The sequence below is a fragment of the Notothenia rossii genome (assembly GCF_949606895.1).
Source record: "Notothenia rossii genome assembly, chromosome: 7".
Lineage (NCBI taxonomy): Eukaryota > Metazoa > Chordata > Actinopteri > Perciformes > Nototheniidae > Notothenia > Notothenia rossii.
In genome coordinates this window covers 18,642,030-18,664,075 of record NC_136905.1, presented here as the reverse complement: position 1 = coordinate 18,664,075, position 22,046 = coordinate 18,642,030, and the positions used below count along the sequence as shown (strand labels likewise).

Genomic DNA, 22,046 nt, shown 5'->3' with positions numbered 1-22,046 from the left:
GTTCAATGAGATTGTCAATTGATGGCATTACCAAACCTCTCAACATAAAGTGTTATAACTTTGTGATTTTATCCAGCGGTGGGTCTTATTGTTTTTACTTAGCTGCCACTTTGATTGACCTATAGTTTCTAATAGCCACTTTTAGCTTTTTTTTTTCATAACACTTTTGAAATCCATGTGAAACTAGAATTGTAATACTGATTCAATAGTACCAGACAGTAGATATATGGAATATGTCGTGTAATGCTACCTTAATCAATTTTTCAATGAATAACACAGGCCTATACCTGGGAATAAAAAAACCTGAATTTTAGCAAGCACAATTTAATCTTTTGATGTTTCATTATGTGTTAAGTTTGTATTTTGGGGGGAATTTGCACCATTAATTAAGTAGGCTACTTTACTTAAGTACACATTTGAGGTACTTGTAGCCTACTTTACCTAAGTATTTAAATTGTATACTTCTACTCTGCTACATTTTGGAACCAAATGTTATACTTTTTACTCCACTACGTCCGACAGATTTATGTACTAGTTACTTTATCACTTCAGATGTTGACACTCAATACTCAGGGAAAACGTATTAATTATGATTAGGCCTATTTGGTTCAGATTAAACCATCCAACATACAAAGTTATGTAAGTAACATGCAGTAGTTTTACAATGTGGCATTAGTACGTTTACCCAAGTAAAGAGTATGAATACGTTTTCCGCCACTGCTTATAATCAGATTTAATTCTAACAAATGTTCACGATAAAAGGTGGAGTTTGGGCTCTGTTCTGTTTTCCCCACATTGGCCTCTAAGCGGTGCACTTTCCTTCAGAACTTCTTTGTTTTTCCATCTCTCGCCCGCTGCCCGTGATCTCTATCATACACGGTGGCTGGCATCAATTTTTTAAAACATTTTTATGATGGCGGAGGACAGTGAATCTGCGGCCAGTCAGCAGAGCCTGGAGCTAGACGACCAGGATACCTGCGGGATAGACGGAGACAACGAAGAGGAGAATGAGCATTTGCAAGGGTGAGGATGGCCTGTCCGGTTGGGAGGCGCAGTTATCTCAGGAAGCCTGTTTGTGTTTATGTGTGCTCGGCCGGGAACGGCTAGCGCAGTTAGCTAACGTTAGCCGACACAAAAACAGCCAAGCTGTCTGCCAAACGGCCTTCATTTCAAACGAGTTGCCACAGTAAAAGTCCTCATTTGAAACCTTAAAGTGTTGTCACTTATGGTGTTTTATCCCTGTGTACCCTCGGATACATGTTTTACTCTCAGCTAGCTGTTAGCATTCTGATTGAATGACATGATGACATGATGACAGCCAGCCGTTCAGACAAACCGTTAGTTAGCTACCGTTAGGCTAGCTCAGCTGTCATCGTTGCCAGGGTAGCTAACGTTAGCTCACTGCTGCTCTGGTTCTGTGTGCCGAGAGTCAAACCATTACAGTGACCCCTGTTTAATGACGTGTTTGTGTTCACATATGTAGGAGTCCAGGGGGAGATTTGGGGGCCAAGAGAAAGAAGAAGAAGCAGAAGAGGAAGAAAGAGAAGCCAAGCTCGGGGGGAGCCAAGTCTGATTCTGCATCTGACTCTCAGGAGATAAAGGTGCGATGAGGAGCCACTGAAATGGAAACACACCCTTTTCAGGCCACATTTTTAAGCCATTACCCACTAACCTAGTTCCAGGCCGATGGTAGACGAGGTACTAGGAGTAGGAAAAGGGACACAAGGACACAAGGAATAGGATTTCTGCACACAGGCAGCAACCCAAGAAAAAAACAAGTTTGTTTGTGATCAGTGTCAATGGGATTATATTGGTTTAAAATTTGCTTACATTTAATAATACCAACGCTTTAAACCCATATGTGTATTTATCTTATTCATTCCCTAACACATTCATTTCCTTTTCTCATTACGATTTTGCAAGTTCCATAAGGGACATGACTTGTCCTTATTGAAGTCAGTGCTTCTTCATGCTGAGCTGAAGCTTTTACTCTTCCAAGTTTCATTCATAGAATAACAGACTTGTCAACATAAGTAAATAAATATGCATCACTTATTACCAGACATTTTACAAATGCCTGCACTAAACCTGGATATTGTATACTGGGATATGATAAACTAGGTTTCTCATGTTTCTTACAAAAATCTTTTCCCGAGAGTGAACAAAAGCAGGGACACCAGTAAAAAAAAAACAGGGCTATGAGTATGCAAGTAAACAAACCAAGAACAGAGTTTAACAGGTGCCTGAACTGAACTACAGCTGTGGACATGGGTGACCTACGATCTGATGTTTAGTGGGAAAGATCACTTAAACTTGCACCTAACATCCTTAGGGTTTGGGTTTATTTTGGAAGAGGTTATAAGTCTCGCACATGCCCTCTGTGTGTGTGTGTTGTGACAATTGTTTCATAAAGGACATTCGGATGTTATGTACTAACTTTGTTGTACATGTTCTTATTAGTGTACGTGTCCCCTCTCTACATGTAGAACCCTGGCTTGCCCATTCAGAAGCTGCAGGACATCCAAAGAGCCATGGAGCTGCTGTCCTGCCAGGGTCCAGCAAAGAGCATTGATGATGCATCCAAGCACAAGTACCAGTTCTGGGACACCCAGCCTGTGCCCAAGCTAAGTAAGTATAAACTTGATTGAGGCAGAGTGAGCTAAAGTATTGTTTATTTAATAAGTATCATTAGACTAAGCTGTTTTGACGGAAGCAGATTGTTTTTATATAGCCTTATTGTTTTTAAAGACATCAATGGTTGGGGTTTTCTCTGGATAATTTCCACCTGAACAAAATGCAAAATCAAAGGTCCAATATAAATATATATTGACATTTTTTTGTATATCTTTGACAAGAGTTGTGCTATTTTTGCAGATGAGGTGGTGACGAGTCACGGGCCGATAGAAGCTGACAAAGAAAACATCAGACAGGAGCCATATTCCTTACCTCAAGGCTTTATGTGGGACACTCTGGATCTCAGCAATGCAGATATAGTAAGTACAGTGTTTGTCTCAGACATTAAAACATTCAACTTATTTGATCATTTCCAAGATTAGTTTTTGGATAAAACATTTGAAGTGACACACTGAAACAAATGGTTTGTCTTTCAGCTGAAGGAGCTGTACACATTGTTGAATGAAAACTATGTGGAGGATGATGACAACATGTTCAGATTTGATTATTCACCAAACTTTCTCAAATGGTAAGCTTTCAGCTCTGATGTTGTTCGAATAAACTCCCCCCCCAATATGTAGTTAAATTACCCATCAGTCTGTTCTCCCACTAAAACCCCTCCCCTCTCTCAGGGCTCTGCGTCCCCCTGGTTGGTTACCACAGTGGCATTGTGGAGTGAGAGTGTCCTCAAATAAGAAGCTTGTTGGCTTCATCAGTGCCATCCCTGCAGATATACGCATCTATGACACGTGAGTGCTCCTTACTGATCATTTGCATTTAGATCAAAACAGTAATATTACATGTTTACCACAATGCACATCTTGTCTCCTTCTGCTGCTCCAGACTGAAGAAAATGGTTGAAATCAACTTCCTATGTGTCCATAAGAAGCTGCGTTCAAAGCGTGTTGCTCCAGTGCTCATCAGAGAGATCACACGGAGGGTGAACATTGAAGGAATATTCCAGGCGGTATACACAGCAGGAGTGGTGCTGCCTAAACCTGTGTCCACATGCAGGTATGCTATGCAGTATCGAAACACATTGAGACACAGCATCAGAAACTCTTCTGAAACCAACAGTCCTTAACGCTTTTGCTTTTTTGCTTGTTTTTCTGTCAGGTACTGGCACCGTTCTTTGAACCCCAGGAAGCTTGTGGAAGTGAAGTTCTCCCACCTGAGCAGAAACATGACTCTGCAAAGAACCATGAAGCTCTACAGACTACCAGATGTAAAATAATAAAACATTTAAATCCTGGATCAGTCTTTAATATCCTTATTTATGGCAGGAACTAATGTCTGTTTTTCTTTTTCTCTCTCTCTCTACACCTTATATAGAGCACCAAGACCCCAGGTCTGCGGCCGATGGAGAGGCGTGACATCCGCCAAGTCACTGAGCTGCTACTGAAATTTCTCAAACGCTTTGAGCTTGCTCCTTCTATGGGAGACGAGGAGGTGTCTCACTGGTTCTTGCCACAGGACAATATCATTGACACATTTGTAGTAGAGGTATCTGAAATTCCTATCTGTCCCTCAAGATACTTACTGTTGATTCCTACATACGTCTAAACCTTTGTTGTGCCTCTCTGTGTTCTCAGGGTGCCGGTGGTGTTCTGACAGATTTCACTAGTTTCTACACTCTGCCCTCCACCGTGATGCATCACCCTCTACACAGGAGCCTGAAGGCTGCCTACTCTTTTTACAACGTTCATACACAAACCCCACTACTGGACTTAATGAATGATGCTCTGATCCTGGCCAAGCTGGTAAAGTTACAGTCTATGTAGATGGTTGTAAATCATATAACACTACCAAATAATAAACCAGTTCTGTGATGCTATGAGTTGTAAAAGAGAAGGTTTGGATTTCATAATGTGGGGTTATATGAGGTACTTATTCATGCTCATTTGTATCCTTCTATTGCCATCTACTGTACGTCATACTAACCCTTTATACCTTTTTACATTTATGAAAATGAAAAAGACTTCACGAGCTGCAAATACAAACAAAATGGGCAGCATCAGGGACTTTAAATAATGAATCTGCAGTTTTAGGATATCATCTTTGTTGATGTTCTCTGATTGATTTTGGTATTGAGTTTGTGACTTTCTTTGTGTTTAACAGAAAGGTTTTGATGTGTTCAATGCCCTGGATCTAATGGAGAATAAAGTGTTCCTGGAGAAGCTCAAGTTTGGCATAGGAGATGGAAATCTGCAGTATTACCTCTACAACTGGAAATGTCCCTCTATGGACCCTGATAAGGTCAGAAGCAGGATTTGTCTGAGCTCATGATCATATCAGTTATATTAAAACAAATATTTATATTAGCAAGCAGCAGTTAGTTTGATCAGCGATAACGGCTACCAGGGCGATGCTGTCTTCGATAACCCAGGCTTTATTTATTATCCTCTGTGTGTTCTCATGACGGGGGGGGGGAGCATCATTTGACTCTTCTACCATACAAATATGGATAAACAAATGCCTACTTCTGCCTTTTGTGAGAATATTGGAAATGAGAATATTACAGCATAATGCAAAACTGTTTATTTCTAATGCCAATTCTGCAGCTTTTAAAATTGAAACTTGATGCAACACATTTAAACGTTGTCCTCAAAATACATTTAGGTCTGACTGTCCCATTATAGATATGTGGAAAACTCTTTTTTTTTAATCAATTTGATCAAAACATTTTAATTCTCTAATCTGTATTCTATTAACTCTGATATACCATCGTTTCTGCATCACTGATATGGGTTGTAGTGCCAAAGAAACACAACACCATGCATACAGTATGTACACAAGTTATTTTGGTGCCATTACTTATATAATGTTACAACTCATCAAGTTTGCATATATATAATATTCCATAAACTAAGAATAGAAGTGACCCTTTTTCTCAAAGGAGTTAGTTGTTGAGAGCCAGCTTTTTATTTTACCTTAGGCTTGCTAACCACAAAAACCTTGCTTTGTAAAATAGCTCTGACAGATATTTATGAACAACTTCCCCATAAATCATTTACACATGCATCAAATCCAACACTTCAGTTGCAAATTGTTTCTATTCTGTTTGTCAGTAACAGTTTGCTCTCTGTGTTCCAGGTTGGCCTCGTCCTTCAGTAGCAGCTCTCTTCCTGGCTGCTACACAAACACTGATGAAGAGGTTTGTTAGTGACCTCTAGCTGAACCTAACCTGGACATGCAGGTAGCCCAAGCTAGACAATGAGAACTGTAAAACCAACCTGGAGACCGGAAGACGGTTCAAAAAACATTCTGCTTTCACCTGGAGGTGAAAACTCTTAAAATCATCAACATCCTGAATGTGAAGTCATGCTATGCCTGAGAAACTCATACAGTACAACGCTCCTGACATGCACACTCACATTTAAAACGTACAAGAGGATGCCTTGACATTGTGAATTTTGTTTTCCTGAGCAGAAGCTTCGTTACCATGGACTGGCATGTATTTTTATTTCACTGACATTGAACTATGTAAATGATAATCAACAAAGTAAACATGACCACGATACAAAAAGATAAGTTATTGTGTCCCCACTGAGGGTCTTAAAGGCATTTAACACGTTATTATCCATCTTTGTGGTCAGAAGTTATCTGCTGGCTGTTTTGGGCCTGAGTAGAATTAGAAATGCTAAGAAGGTGTTTCTGTGATAGCTGACTTATAGAAGAAAAAAACACTTTTCATCAAGCATTTAAAAAATAAAAATAAAAAAAAAATCGCAACTTTTCATACAAACACTGTCAAACAACAGACATATACACAAAAAGGATATCTTCGTGAAAGGACTCATTCAACTGGTGCATTTATGTACATGTTCTTTTGTTAAAAATATAGTTACCTGTACATTTAAAGCCAGATCATATTTATTCCTGTAGTGTGAGTTTTGGGGTTTGGGAAGGCTGATCCAAAGTGTTCTCCTCATAGGTAGTGTAGATGTCACTGAGTTTGTTCAGACAACGTTGGTTTAAAGTGGTTTTTGATGAAGAATGTATTGCATCAATGAAGCACAATTGTTGAGTTCCTAACAAGCAAAAGAGCCCTTTTTTTAAAGGGTCAGATTTCAAAACAGATTTGTTGCGTTACATGTACAACCTTGGTTTTTACGAGGGATGTGAGCTCTTGTTATAAACCAGCTTCTAGACTTGATTTTTAATAAAACATATATGTATATTCGGCATAGGGTTTAACCTGCATGTGAAATATGTGTTGTTCAGTTAAAAAGGAAGCAAAAGTTACTGAGCCTAAAAAAAATAGGACGACACGCTGAGTGCAAAAGCAGGGCAGGGAAACAAAAAACAATTAAACTACAACCAGAGTGGACTCACCCTGATTCAGATTTAATCAAAAAATAAAATCAAAAACAGTCTGTTATTGTCCAGAGACACTTTTAAAGCAGAACTAGGGCTTACCTACTTTGAAAATTGTTCCCAGTTAAGTCTTCTTGAAAGCGGGCAAGGTTAGTTTTCTTTTGTTAAGTTAGTCATTGCCACTCACAGAGAAACTGCTTCTTACTTTCAGCCGCCTTTTGCAAGAAATACAGCACTTCAACATTTCTGTTGATAAAAGGTAAATAACCATCAAGTCCTTCACTTGATGTAGGATTTTTAGCTCGGTTAAGTATGACAAAGAGAACCGATCACAACATGTAAAGTATCTGGAGAATAAACAGCATGTTTTCAGAGCAGTGGCTGAATAAACAAAAGCCTGTGTCAGTAAGCGCATCGATTTGAAATTTGAGCTTTTTCAGGTTATTTTTTTAAATGGTACGGTTTCTGTGTGTCTGAAAAATATACTGTTGGTCATTTTTTGTATGTGTTGTGCAGCTAAATGAAAATTATTTGAACAGTTCTGGTATTTATTGTTGTACTTTGCAACATGTCTTAAGACAATTCCTGTTTTTTCCCCCCAAGATTTTTCAGTTTAATAGGAAACTTTGAAACTTGTTCTGGGCCGGAGCTGCTGCGGTACTCAAAGGTTAACAACATTATTTTTGTTTTATTGTCTTGCTCTGAGTTTGTTACTTTGTGTTTGATGCTCCTGTTCATGTGGCTCTGCATAACACGAGAGGTAAAGGCTGCTGCCATCTTTGTGGTTACCTTTTCTGTATGTGATGTAATTTTCTTCTCATTCCTTTATATATTAGCAAGAAAGGGACAACCGATGGACAGTCATTGCTTCAGGGCTCAAAGATGTTTTTTTTTTTAACAATTGAAAGGTTAAATGAGTTGACAAAGACAGATGTTATCGGCATTTATTTAAGACTGAGTCAACGGCGTGCCTCATGGATGTTGGTTGTGTTGCCTGCAGCTGTTTGAATGAACTTCGAGCATGTCAGTTTTGCTGCTGTGATTTTTAGCATTGATGTTACTAGCCACGCCCTTTAGTGAGAGAGCTCAACCCGAAGTACCTGCCTTATTTAAAGATGTTTTGTTTTTTAAATTAAGAATTCTGGGTAGGGGGGTACTTTTGAAATGACATACAGCTTTCTCTAACTGAAGAACAATATTTTTTATTCAAATCCATTGTAAGCTGTGAAAAAGCTGAAGAACCTTTACCAGCATCATTTAAGACATGATCCCCATGCAAATAACAATCTGTTTCAACACACGTCGGCTATACCAGCATGGATATTTGATTGAATAAACTCACTTTAAAAACGGACAGGAGTAATGCACTTTTGTTTGAAATATTAAATAGACTGCCCAAAAACATTCTTTATTTTGGTCTGAAATGTTTGACATTGTGTCATATTTACTAAAGAACATAACTAATAATTCTCACCCAGTTTAGTTGGTTTGATTCAGAAACACAAAAACATCTTATGTTATGCCTGTTTCCGGCTAATGAGATGTCACCCCAAAAACAATCGGTTTGTCATACCAGTTCCTAACATTTTAAAGAAGTGATTTTAAGTCATGTAAACGGCAGGCCAGTTAGATGATAAACTAAATAACTTAACTTTTAAGACCCTCCATGCAGCAACCGGTCGATTGATACTTTAATTTCAATGGAACACAACAGAGCCTTACTTTTTGTCAGGGTTGCTAATTCCAACACATGTCAACTTCTTTATTTGTAATGAATTACACAACTTTCTCAAGCCAGTTTCAAGTCCTGGATGATGATTATAAACCTATGGCGGACCAATATGTCAGGAAAATCCAAAATAAAACAAAAACTAGGGATATTTTTAGCAATTGATCTGAAACACCAGATTCACACAGGAGGTGAAATACTAGATTTTCTTATACTCTCCAGGCTGCTAAAAATCCAAGATACAACTCAGACTAAACATGCAAAATCATAGGAATGGTCTTTTTTATATCTAGGCAGTCTGTTTTACGCTGAATAGCCTTTTTTATTTTCTTTGCAGGGTTGGCAACTATTTTTTTTACTTTGAGAGGTTGCAGAGTGTAGGAGGAGGTAGACTCTGTGACCGCCAAAGTTTCACTCTCTAGTTTCCTTTTTTGGCCCTTCTTCTGGCCATCTTCTTCCTTCTCCTCCATATCAACAGGGTCTACAGATGTTACTCTGGGTGATGCACCTTGTAGCCATGCCACATCCAGGGAGGGCACTTTGGGTGTAATGGCCTCAACAGTGTCCGTGAACACCTCGTCATCTTTGGAGGAACAATGTCTGAATCCCAGAGCGAGGACACTCTTCAGGCCCAGCAACTCTGACACACTCTGGCTCAGACGAGGCACCTGGCAGGCCGGCACACCTCTCGTTGCACTCAGCGAGATCAGGTGGTCTGTCATGTGTTTCGGCTTCACGGACTTACACACAAGCAACAGTCTGAGCTCGTTCCTCTCTAGAGCTTTGGTGACCTCGTTGACCCCGATGGCCAGTTGTCTCCTAGCTGCCACATCTGTCCAGCCATTTTTAGGAGCATCCTTCACCTGCACCTCACTGACCTGGGGAACAGGCTCTGGTGTGGCAGCAGGTTTCGGGTCTTTTTTTTTCCTCCACGGGCGAAACACTTTCACCTCTTTCTTCTCAAGGCCCATGGAAACCAGCTTGTCCTTCACTGTGTTCAGGATAAAATGCATGTCTTCTTGGGGGAGTGGGCCCCATTTTGGAATGAATGGTGAAGTGAAGGAGGTCTTGGTCGGAATGTACTTCTTGCTTTCTTTTTTTGATGGTTTACCCGCAGCAGCCATACCTCTGAAATAAAGACAAGAAAAAAGTGATGAAGAAACCCTTTTACAGGTAGAACCCGTCAATATCAGTAATAAGAAATCCCAGACATGCCAAAGATATTTAGAGTTTCTCCTTTATAGTGTTTCCTTCAGAGAGCACCCATAAGTTTGTTTTCAAATATAAATTAACCAAATCCAAAAATGATCATCTTTATTTTTATAGCAATTGGTTTGTAATACTGACAGGAACACAACATTAAATACAAATAAACTGTAATATCAATAAAATAGCAGTAAATCGAAGTATGAATGGTAATGATAACAAGTCCCTACAACAACAACAACTGACAATTTCCTCGTTACAAATCTTTACTGCCCATCTTTTAGGGATTCTTATCAAACATATGTACAAACAAAAATAATAAACAATACAAATATTATAATAATGTTGCCTTTAAATAATATGGCATTGTTTCAGTTGTGATTATTGATGGTGCAATGTAATATTTTAACAAGAGTTAAGAAATAATTTCTCTTAAGTTTTACCGGCTACTGTTATTATTAAAGCATTAACAATATGACAGTCGACAACATGCCTGACAAACAAAAGAGACGTTAAGTTACTTTACCTGAATTTTAATTCAGCACGTTACTTTTTTTATACTGATATTCGGTTCAGTCCAACTACACGGGTGGTTGATCATAGGGCGCTGCCATTTTGTTTGAATTTAAATAACTTTATTAACAAAGGGACAAGACAAACAGCGCCGACCAGCGTTCGAGTGAAAGTGCGACATGTATTGTGCACGCAAATGAATGAGTGTGTTTGTGTGTATGTGTGTGTGCGTGTGCGTGCGTGCGTGCGTGCAGGGACGTGCACAGGTACGGGAATTGATTGCCCGGGAAACGGCCTGTTGCCCTGACCTGCTCCTCTAGAGAGAGCGAGAGGTTTTTTCTGTTGTGGCACACCTTGTCAGCGCTGTCATCTGCCGGTGCGTTAAAGACCACCTCTAGTGTCGGATTTTGGAAAATGTATTTGGAGTTTTCTCATGGCAGTTAGAGTAGGCGACAAACCAGGGGACTTATCTTCCTCTTGACACCGTCTGTTATTTACAAAAAAACACCTAGACTAAATATACTTGTTATTGTGCTTCTGTCTTTCTGTGTCTTTTCATCTGTAAACTCCCTCACCCTCTCTCTCTTCTCTTGATCGCCCTCTCACGGAGAACACTTCACTGTCCCGCTTCATTGTAGGATATCTGCCATGTCTCTACTTCAGTTTGACCATCTCTTTTATGAAGTTATGGAATACTAAATAAATAATTAATTAGATACCGTACCGTTACTGCGCTCAGAATGATAAGAATAAGAATAATGCGTATTGAACTGGTTTAATTAATTAGTGAGTTTATTTAAGGTAATTAGTTAGAAGCCCTATTTTATCAGTATGTCTGCACAGCAGTTACAGTGGTCAAACATTAAAACAGAATTGTCCCCATTTTCTCTTTAATAGTTAGTAACATTAGATATTTTAATGGGATATGGACCTTTTATGAACTACCAAGTAGTCGCCTTAGCTTATTTTGTTATGAAATGATATTGTGAATTACTCTTCAAATTAGTTAATGTAAAAATCGTTTGGTTTCTTTTACATTAAAAAAAAGTTCGAATTTTCAAAAGGTCTTATGTTGTTTTTCGAGGGGGGGGGGGGGGGGCTTTTTCCAGTTTAGAGCAATAGCCCCCCCAAATGTCTGTGCACGTCCCTGTGTGTGTGTATCCTGAGCCAATCAGCTGCTCGGCTTCTCTCTACTCCCTCCTCCGCAGGACGGTCCTTGGCCCATATCTTGCATATACAGTCTGTGGCATTCACAGCTGCGCAGAGACGTCCATTCCAGCCGACAGCTGTAGACATAAATTCATCTGGACCTCGGTACTGCATCTACAAAAATGGCTTCTCAGGTAAAAAAAATCCTCTTCCATTGTATGCGGCAGTGTTTCGTAGACGCTTTATCGCATTTAAATAAAGAGCGGTTGTAGCGACAGGGTGTGTTCACTTCCTTCCAGTCATACTCGTGTGTGTCAACCATCTTTGTCGGTGTGGGATGAGTTAATGTAATACAAATGAGTCTTAACATATGTATTCTCTGGTTCTTAGTGCAAGCAGATTGCTTAAACAACGAGCCAAATAAAGAGTATTTTAAATAAGTAATTATAGAAAGGAGTTGGCTCTATTACATTTAGTAGATGGAAAACATTTCACTTTTAATGACCATTTCGACTCCTGGTTTGGAGGTTAATATTTAGAGTTCATGGTGTTCACGTTTCCTATCTTTAATGATCTGTTATGCAATGTGCTAGATCTTTTGTAAAGGAGATTATTCAAGTAGGCACAAAGCACTAGAGTGTTGAATAAAAAGCCTATTGTTTAACTCAAACTTGTGAAACAAAAGGTCTCCCAGGCTGTGCACCATGACTACAACACTATGCTCAGATTTTTAATCAGTGTTGTTTGTAACTTATTAATATGCACATTCCTTAAACTGATTCATCTGTCGGACTTGACAAAGAAGATAAGTGTTTTATATCAGTGCTTACCCTGTGCTGAAATGATAGCTTAGCATTGAATAAGATAACACTAATATAATGAGTGGCTGTGGGAACATTTGTTATCTGCAGACTGAGTTTGAGAAATTGGCAGATGATGTGAAGAAGGTGAAGACGAGGCCTACAGACCAGGAGCTGCTGGACCTCTATGGCCTTTATAAGCAGGCAACAGTTGGAGATGTTAACACCGGTATGACTTCCGATTCAGAATAACTTCCATGCAATGTTCCAGAATTTCTGAACATTTCCTTACTCCCTGTGTGTCATGTCACAATTGCAGAAAGACCAGGAATGCTGGACTTCAAAGGAAAAGCAAAGTGGGATGCCTGGAACTCTAGGAAAGGTAACTTATAAAGAATTACTTGTAAAGCTGGCTAGAAAACAAGCAACATTAGTTTATATAATTTGTTCTATGTCTTGTAATTGCACTGTTGAGGAACCTGTTTTTCATACACGAAATAACTACACCATAGTTGTATATGTTATGACGATAAACCTTTGAAACTTGAATCATGAATCATATTAAAATGTTGTGTTTTAATCCAAATATCTTTCAGAAAAGTCCAAGGAGGATGCCATGTCGGCCTACATTGCACTTGCAACGGAAGTCGTCAGCAAATATGGCTTGTAAAGCTTGAAATGAACAGAAGAGGCATGATTAACCCAAAAAGAGGACAGCCTACTAACGCAATAACTGCAATGCAGATATTCCTAATAGCACGTAGCCTTCGGTTTTCAGAGTCTACAATTATGCAGAAACAAGGGTAATTTGAAATTTGCTGTATTTCATGTTTTTTAAATTTTTTGCAATGGATTACTAATTGAACAACTTCCATGCATCCTGTAAAGTTAGAAATATTACATTTGCTCATTTCTGTTTTTACTAACTTAGTAGATGTAGTTTAAACTTGTCACCACGTGTTACCAGCAAAACACATTCACTTTTAAATGTACCTTGATTCTTCATCCCACCAGGATAAACTCAATGCTGTGAAATGTCAAAATAAAACGTATTTGAGCACTGTTTATGGTTTGTCTTTTGTTGTTGTTATTCAGCCTACCCTCATTGATATAACGAAGGGGGTCACAATTATAGAAACCCCTAACCCCTAACACCTTACTGAATACAAATTCAACAGAAACAAAAACGACATCCTCCAAAATGAACACACATTTAAACCAACAGATTTCTGACCTTCATCAAGATATGATTTATAGCAGGACTGTTTTAGTTTTGGCTTGGTGCACGGAATAGTCTGGCAACTGAGAGTATTTTAGCAACACAACAAAGACTGTAGATTTTGTTCAACTTACTGTACATTGGAAGCACTTAAGTAAGTAATGTAATTAGGTATTATGAAGAGGAATGATTAAAGCAAGCAAAACAGATACCAGTCTCACTTTTCAGATCAATGTGAAACGAATACTAAAAGTGAAAATGTGATCAAATTGGCAATGTCTCTCTTCTGTTAGTTGAAAGACCATTGTACAATCTGTAGCTTGAGTATGCTAATATTGTATATGCATGCTTCTCCCCTCTTAACATTGCTCTGCTCCATCACAGGTGATACATGTGTCAATCACCATTGCATCTTGTATTGGGTTAAATTATAAATATCTACTTCAGAAAATGCCCAGTTATCACTGCTCTCTGGTTACACTTTAATACAGTGCTAGCAATTTGAGGTCACATGAAATGTAAATCTTCTTGTTCACATTGGGCTTGGAAATAGGGGTTAAAATATCTCTTTTATTTATTTATTCTTAATTACTGAAACTATGTCTGTCTATACCTTATCTATACCGCACATATATAAAGACTAACTGCAAGAATGGGATTTCATTCATTAAATCAAAGCCCTGTCACCTCTGTGCAGTATAACAGCTCACTATCAGTGCCTAGTCATTGTTTCACTGATTAAATCTAGGTCAAGTGCCACCATCTCGCGCATGCGCAGTGAGATTTTCCGGATGGGTTTAGTGGGGTAAAGGTAACAGGACCGCTGTTGCTGCTGCTGCTGCGGACATAAACACACTGACTACAGATATTTCTACTGTGCATTGATACTGTAAGCAAAGTCGACTCATCCTGAAGAAGGTGAGCTAAGATATGCATTATGTTGGAAAGCTAGGAACAGTGTCGTTAAATCAAGTTTACCCCTGACAACATGTCTATTGTTGTTGACAATATCCGCAGGCGAGAGTAGCTAATGCGATGTGACTATAATCGTTTGCTTGCTCACTCGAAACAGTTAGGTCTGTTGCATGAATAAACAAGTAAAAACTCCCAAACTGACCGCTTTCAACAAGCGGTTTAGCAGTCCGTGTTTCCATTACCTAGGGCTCTGAAAGCTAAGTAACTCAACTTTTCTTGAGTCTCGTGGTTTTGAAGGAGGATTATAAATTAACGTAGTTTCATGTAGCAACACAGCTCAGCAACGCGTTAAAGCACTTTGGAACTGTGGGATAACAGATAAAAAGCATGTGAATGTTTATCAGTAACAATTAAATTCAAAGCTTTTGTTTATGTTGTGCAAAGCAGCCTGTTGCACCAACTATACGTTAATAATTTATTGAGTTAGGGTGCAAAGTCCACTCTAAAAGTTCGATTCAAGTAGTTGGTTTGATACTTAAGTTAAGTCCATGTTTGGCTGCAAAGTGAAAAGTACTTTTCTTGATGCTGAAATAGCTAACGGTGTTTGTTATCAGACAACACAATGGTAATGGACAAAGTATTGTATGATAATTAGACATCTTTACAGCTGGTGCAATAACAACAGAAACATCGAGTGTTCATACAGTATTGCATGCGTATGGGCAGATGAAATTATAAATTATAACAATCACATGATGATAGATGATAGAACAGGCAAACCGTTTATTAGAACACTATCTAACCCATGGGTGTCCACACGTTTTTCAACGAGGGCCACATACAGAAAAATATAAGAAGGGCTGGGACACTTACTAGAGTTTGTCACATGCATACAATGCATACTCGATCATTCTACAGAGGTGAGGTTTATTGCCTCATAAATTCAGTTATAAATCAGCAAAATCAATCAAATGTAGGTCAATTATGCTTGTTACTTGAATATGCTTTAAGAAAAAACAGCTTACAGCCAACCCCAACTCTCCATAGGGTTTCATTTATTTTGTTAGCAGCTCATTCCTTAAAACAGGAGCCTCAGATTGCTAATAATTAGGGGAAATATGAAGGGTATATTTCACGCTTGTTATACAAAGAAGTTATTGGGCTTTTTTCTTATCAAGTTAGATTTGTTAGAAAATGTTTTCAAATGTAATTGATTGAATTCATTTTAAAAGTGGGCTTGTTGACACATGAATACTGTGTAATATATGTTAACATATATATTTACGAAGTACAATATAAGACAAGCACAAGTTTAATTTGTGGGCCATACTTTCAGAATTAACTGAGGGCCGATTCATAATGGCCCACGGACCGCAGTTTGGACACCCCTGGTCTAACCTTATATATTCTTCACAATGTTGCACAGATTATATTTATTTAATTACCAGTTAACCAATGTGTAATATGAATGAAACCCTGCAAACAATTCTACAGAAAAATGATAAAGCTGCACATTTGAATTACAGGCATATTGTACAACTTAAACGTTATCTTATAGTCATATAAACTGGACGTGCAGTTTTCAGATCTAAAGTTATGTTGTAGATAATCTGAAACCTCTGATTTAGGACACAACTATTACAGATGTTTGTTTTGTTGATCCATTCTTAATTCCTTCCAGGGAGAAGAAATGGATAATCATTTGTCAAAGGCTCCCCCAGAGACGACCTTCCAGCACCAAGACGCCCTGCCATCCCTGCCGGTCCCATCACTGGAGACCAGCCTCTCAAAGTACCTGAATGCAGGTAGGATAGTAACTTTGAACAACCTGCTGTGTCACAAGTTCCTCTGTTTCAGAATTTACTCACTATTTGAAAAGAAAATGTGCAACTTTGAGGTGTTTTAATCATGTCAAACTCTTAATATTATAACAAATGTTTTAGCTTGCGTGTATGATTGTTGCATATGTTCTCATTTTGTAAAATGTACGCAAGCTCATGAAATCTTCAGTTTTTACAATAAAAAATGCCTAATGTTCACAATTATTTTGTATTGCCATGTCTCCATCAGTTCGTCCATTTGCATCTGATAAAGAGTTTAAGGCTACGTTGGACATTGTGAATACATTTCAAGAGGGTGTTGGCCAAGAGCTGCACCAAAAGCTACTGCAGAAAGCCAGAACAAACAGGAATTGGGTGTGTAATGAATCTGTCATTTATTTTTTGGGTGCTACAGTCTTAGATGTTTTACTCATCCTTACTTATATGTTTTTTAAACTAAAATAACATTCCTCAGCTGGAAGAATGGTGGTTAGATGTTGCGTATCTGGAGGTTCGCATCCCATCTCAGCTGAATGGGAACTTTGCCGGCCCGGGGCCCTACCTGGAGCACTGCTGGCTCCCCGAAGAGGGATCTCAGCTGCAGAGGGCTAGTATTAGCACATGGCACACACTACAGTACTGGAACCTGATCCGCACGTAAGAATTGCTCAAACACATTTTTACAAGCTATGTTTCTGTGTTTTTTTAATCAAAAGCTGGTCTTTTTGATATGAAATGGGGTATTTATGAAATGTGTTGTTTTGTTTTCCTGTTAGAGAGAGGCTGCATCCTCAGAAAACCGGCAAACTACCGTTAGATATGGACCAGTTCAGAATGCTGTTCTGCACCTGCAAAGTGCCTGGAGTGAAGAAGGACACCATCCGTAACTACTTCAAGACAGGTAGAAATAATCTTATCTTATCTAGAGCCTTCAGACACACCTCCGATAGCTTTAGCAAAATTTCTCAGCTTTTTATTATAACCGTTGTTTTTGTGCGTTTTTTTCCTTGCCACAGAGAGTGAGGGGCCGTGCCCTTCCCATGTGGTGGTGATGTGTCGTGGACGGATGTTCACATTTGATGCAGTGTGTGATGGACAAATCCTCACTCCTCCAGAAATACTCAGGTAGTGATATACACACAAGTACAAACAACATTCAACAGAACAACGGAGGGTTGAAAGGTCCGTCCATGAACAAACTGCTGCTGATAGTGCTAAATGTACTAAAACATGGAGGAACAGTACACATCCTACCACTGAGTTTGAATTCATTTTATTCTATTTTTAGAGATGTGAGGATACATTTTCACCATTAGTCAGAATCTTAACTGTCCTAGTAAGAAATATATATGAAAGAATAACAGTTTTTGCTGTGCCCCAGAGCAGCAGGAATTTTAAATAATTGTATTACAGAAGCAACAGGGAAACGTGTGTTCATTGTGTTAACAGGGAAACCGGTGTTAATTCCAGCAAGAACTTGCTTATCGGGTTCCAAGTTGATCATATCATTGATCAAAATCCATAAACATATCATTCATAATTAGCTGTGAAAGGTTAATGCTATATACAGTACTCCTGGGAAGAATTGGATTCAAAAATACATTTGATGACGCTTTATTTGTTTAAAATTGCATTCTGTGTGGTATTAAAAAGGTATTTTATCAAACTATGAGCTTCTATTAGGTGATTGAGAAGCATAGAGGGCTCAATGTTGCCTTGTTTTATTTGATGTACAGGCAGCTGAGCTATGTGAAAGAGTGCTGTGAGGGGGAGCCAGAGGGAGACGGAGTGTCGGCCCTCACCTCAGAAGAGAGGACTCGCTGGGCGCAGGTATGGGTGTTCACATTTCAACATTTAGGTGTCCATCTTTGTTAATGAGATCTAAAACAGTTCTTATATTACAAAAGCATTGTTGAGTCAGTACTGTCAGTATTTATCTTTCTCTGCAGACCAGGGAGCATCTAATAAGCATCGATCCACACAATAGCAACATCCTGGAGACCATCCAGAGCAGCCTGTTCGTCTTATCTCTGGATGAAACAAAACCCTACTCCTCTGCAGTGAACTACACAAATGTAAGAGCATCACAAAGTATATGTTTCACTTTGTATGACCTATTGTTCACTAGAATTCATATATATCTTTTCAAGGAATGAGTTGTTTCTGATTGTGTGACTTTGAAATTCTGAACAAAGATAACCAGGGCGGCCCTTACAGGCGACCCCACAATCCGCTGGGGCGACAAATCGTACAACTCAATCAGCTTCGCAGATGGAACTTTTGGAACCACTTGTGATGTGAGTTTGTATACGTGTGTCATGCTAAAGGAAATCTGAGAAACACTATATGACACATGTATACTGTATGTGAAAGATTTCATTATCATTAAGATACGAAAAAACAGATTTCATAACACTGATTGTTTTTTTGCAGCATGCACCTTTTGATGCCATGGTGCTGGTGTCTATGTCTTGGTATATGGACCAGCAAATCAAAGCTACAGAAGGCAAATGGAAGGTAAATATTGACTATTACTTTATTGTTTACAACCATTTAAATAGTCCTTGGTGGTTCAATTTAAACGTATATGTCAACTCTCCACATAACGATGTCTATGCTTTTGAAGGGATCAGAGGCAGTCAGAGCCGTGCACCGTCCTGAGGAGCTGATATTTACTGTGGACGAAAAAGTCCGGAGTGACATCCGCCACGCCAAACAGCAGTACCTGGAGACGGTGAGCCAGGATTACACCAAACTGTAGTAGAAAAAGCCTGATGCAGAATCACCTAGTCACAGCCGTGTGGGTCGTGGTTTTTCAGGCACAGGACCTGCAGATTGTGTGTTACGCCTTCACAGCGTTTGGAAAAGATGCCATCAAACAGAAGAAGCTGCACCCAGACACTTTTGTACAACTAGCAAAGCAGTTGGCCTTCCAGCGAATGCACAAAAGGTACAAGATTTTACAAAAAATAGCACCATGTGTTTACTGATGTTTGATGTCCAAGAAGTGAAAGGCCCTTCATTTCTCTCCTTACCCTTCACAGGCTGGGCAGTTGTTATGAGACCGCAATGACTCGCAAGTTCTACCACGGCCGGACGGAGACGATGCGTCCCTGCACCCAGGAGGCTGTCAGCTGGTGTAACGCCATGATGGACCCCTCGTGTGATGTAAGTACACGTCTGAAACTCTGCACTGTGGCAAAATCAGGCTTTTGCTCATTTCACAGGGTACATCCATTTATTTTTCTGTCAGGCTGGTAGCAGGAGGAAAGCCATGCTGGCAGCCTTCAATACGCACAACAACCTGATGGTTGAAGCCCAGGATGGACAAGGTTAGTTCAGTTTTGCTGTCACGATAAAATGCGTCTTGGTATCTCCTCCTATTTATAAATTGGAGTATTAATGTTTGGATGATCAGGGTCACATGTTGTTTTCTGACGCTTATGTCTCAAATATTTATCTGTCATTTTCTGACAATGTTTCCAGGTTTTGACAGGCATCTTCTTGGGCTGTATCTTATCGCCAGAGAGGAGGGACTTCCCACTCCAGACCTCTTCATGGATCCCCTTTACTCATTGAGGTACTACCTGTAAAGCTGTGTCTGTGTGTGTCTATGCTGTTTTTAAAACATATTCTTTTAATTTAAGGAGTGAGATGACCCACTATGCCCATCTCCAAATTCCATTATTTTTTAAACATATATTTTACATAGTCGTAGCAAGAAAAGCACATTGACAATGTCCTAATAAGGAAAAACTGCAGTATTGTTGGAGTTCCTTCTGTCTGACTTGTGTTTGTGTCTGCAGCGGTGGAGGTGGTAACTTCGTGCTGTCGTCCAGCCTGGTGGGCTACACCACAGTTCTGGGGGCCATGGCTCCCATGGTGCACCACGGCTACGGCTTTTTCTACCGCATCAGAGACGACAGGTGGGTTAAGGCTTATACGCATGTTTCCATAATGCAGTTTTTTCTTCTGAAAATCGTTCTGTTCCAACTGTAATGTTTTAGCAACCTTTTAAAACACAAGATTAATTAGTTTTATTAATTAGATTATTTGCTAAATTATAAGCTGCTTTTCCTAGTTCTTAAATATTAATGATGTGCATCTTTGTCATTCAACTGAATATATTTATTTACATACAGTTTTTACCTTAACAGTTGAACATTTGTGCGTAGCCTCCCTGCATTTTCAGCGATTTCAATAATACCCACACTCTGCCTTATTTCTCCCCAGGATCGTGGTCTCTGTCTCGGCGTGGAACTCTTGCCGTGAGACAGACGCTGCGACTCTGTTCAACAACTTCTCCAGCTCCATGCATGAGATGCTCCACCTGGCCACCACATCTCAGCTATAAGTAACACTTTATTGCCCTCATGGTTCACTGGTAATAGCCGACAGTTAGCGATAGTCATGTTTGTTCAGAGCACAGATCAATGCAAAGTTACTGAATCTGATCTGCTGATAGCCACTGGTTTGGGCATTAAATCAAATCTTATCAGCTTTTCTGGTTCATGTACTGATTTATAATTTTTAGTGTAAATCTTTATGATTCTTGTGTAAATTTTTTGGAGAATGTTTCATTTTAAATTCTGACAGTATTAATCCGTTTTTAAGATAAGCCAATGCTATGGCTCAAGACCTTTTTATGGTGTTGGTTCTTCAGGGGGTAAATATTTACCAGACGCTGTGACCCATGGACAATTGAAGAAAATAGCTTTTTTTTCTTTTAGTTGTTGTCCTTTAATTAGTTTTGCAATTATGCATTCCGATTTAACTCATTAAAAATAACTTTATAAGTTAAATATAATTGATTTGTTTTATGTTATGGATTAGTACAAATCTAGAGAATACCACATAACTTTAAAAGTTGGACTGAAATTATTTTTGTAGAAGAAATCTGTTAATATGGTTTTACTGTTTGTTTAATGTTTGCCTACAATCAAAATCGTGATAGGAATTACAGTGTTGATAGTTGTAGTGGGCAACACAGGTATGGGTAAGCTGTTAGCTGCATTCACCCTATATACTGTAGGAAAGACGGCTAACACTACCAAGCTATGCAGGAAGTAACGTACCATTTAGCTAGCTTCCACTTTTTAATCAAACCATCAAATTTCAGTTTGACTTTTGGGAACTAAGAGTGGCCTTCAGATCTATTGATGTTGAAAAGTTTTGGTTTGCTTATGGTTGCCTTACTTGCTTGGTCACCGCACCACAAAAAGCCTAGACACTATGCAGCTTTCCTTTATCTGTACGTCACGCTCGAGATTGTTAAATGTTAATACGAATGTATATTAGGATTGCTGCTGTAAAACGTGAATGAGCCCAAAAAACTGTGATTTCCATCCACTCATTTCCTCTGCATTTAAAAACAAATCTGTCTGTGTGGACAAAGGTTTTGGAAAAAATGTGAATAAGATTGTACTTCATTTAAACATACAATGAACACTAGCTTAATAATTAACATTTTTAATACTTTTGTTTTATTATTCAAAATGATAAATGTATTTGATCTTGGAAATGTTGCGAACTCTAATCTGATGTTAAAGTAAGTGGATGATTCAACTACTGAATACAACACTTTAATAGTGACATAAAGGCAAGTTTTACAAGAAGGTTAGTCCTTCCTTGCATTTGTGGAAACAATAGGATTCCTTGTGATTGCAACCAAAGTGTGACAATACAAAATTAAACTCTGAACAGCC

The 22,046-nt window shown here is 38.9% G+C and overlaps 4 protein-coding genes across 5 annotated transcripts; 3 read left to right on the top strand and 1 right to left on the bottom strand.

The window, feature by feature from the left end:
* Positions 1 to 779: 779 nt before the first annotated feature.
* On the top strand, positions 780 to 6,431 carry nmt2 (N-myristoyltransferase 2). Of its 2 annotated transcripts, XM_079641023.1 has the most exons (12): positions 780 to 1,023; positions 1,484 to 1,601; positions 2,487 to 2,628; positions 2,875 to 2,993; positions 3,111 to 3,202; positions 3,306 to 3,422; positions 3,517 to 3,687; positions 3,790 to 3,898; positions 4,006 to 4,176; positions 4,266 to 4,433; positions 4,792 to 4,929; positions 5,767 to 6,431. In XM_079641023.1, exons 1-12 carry the CDS (start codon positions 911 to 913, stop codon positions 5,785 to 5,787), a joined length of 1,479 nt encoding a protein of 492 aa, XP_079497149.1. In that variant the 5' UTR covers positions 780 to 910; the 3' UTR covers positions 5,788 to 6,431. The 2 variants fall into 2 exon arrangements, with proteins under 2 accessions (XP_079497149.1, XP_079497150.1); XM_079641024.1 differs by lacking the exon at positions 780 to 1,023 and having other exon boundaries at positions 2,461 to 2,628.
* Positions 6,432 to 8,734: 2,303 nt separating this feature from the next.
* Positions 8,735 to 10,943, bottom strand: rpp38 (ribonuclease P/MRP 38 subunit). Its single transcript, XM_079641025.1, has 2 exons — positions 10,452 to 10,943; positions 8,735 to 9,847 (listed from the first exon to the last, which is right to left on the bottom strand). Exon 2 carries the CDS (start codon positions 9,841 to 9,843, stop codon positions 8,971 to 8,973), a length of 873 nt encoding a protein of 290 aa, XP_079497151.1. The 5' UTR covers positions 9,844 to 9,847; positions 10,452 to 10,943; the 3' UTR covers positions 8,735 to 8,970.
* A 703-nt stretch (positions 10,944 to 11,646) lies between these two features.
* acbd7 (acyl-CoA binding domain containing 7) lies at positions 11,647 to 13,452 on the top strand. The gene is made up of 4 exons (XM_079641026.1): positions 11,647 to 11,781; positions 12,499 to 12,616; positions 12,707 to 12,769; positions 12,984 to 13,452. The coding sequence occupies exons 1-4, from the start codon at positions 11,770 to 11,772 to the stop codon at positions 13,055 to 13,057; spliced, it is 267 nt and encodes an 88-aa protein (XP_079497152.1). The 5' UTR covers positions 11,647 to 11,769; the 3' UTR covers positions 13,058 to 13,452.
* Positions 13,453 to 14,366: 914 nt separating this feature from the next.
* crot (carnitine O-octanoyltransferase) lies at positions 14,367 to 22,041 on the top strand. The gene is made up of 17 exons (XM_079694599.1): positions 14,367 to 14,524; positions 16,203 to 16,326; positions 16,592 to 16,716; positions 16,817 to 16,998; positions 17,118 to 17,242; positions 17,358 to 17,466; positions 18,078 to 18,171; positions 18,291 to 18,416; positions 18,537 to 18,638; positions 18,775 to 18,858; positions 18,968 to 19,075; positions 19,161 to 19,291; positions 19,386 to 19,509; positions 19,595 to 19,673; positions 19,828 to 19,921; positions 20,148 to 20,267; positions 20,575 to 22,041. Exons 2-17 carry the CDS (start codon positions 16,212 to 16,214, stop codon positions 20,693 to 20,695), a joined length of 1,839 nt encoding a protein of 612 aa, XP_079550725.1. The 5' UTR covers positions 14,367 to 14,524; positions 16,203 to 16,211; the 3' UTR covers positions 20,696 to 22,041.
* Positions 22,042 to 22,046: the final 5 nt, after the last annotated feature.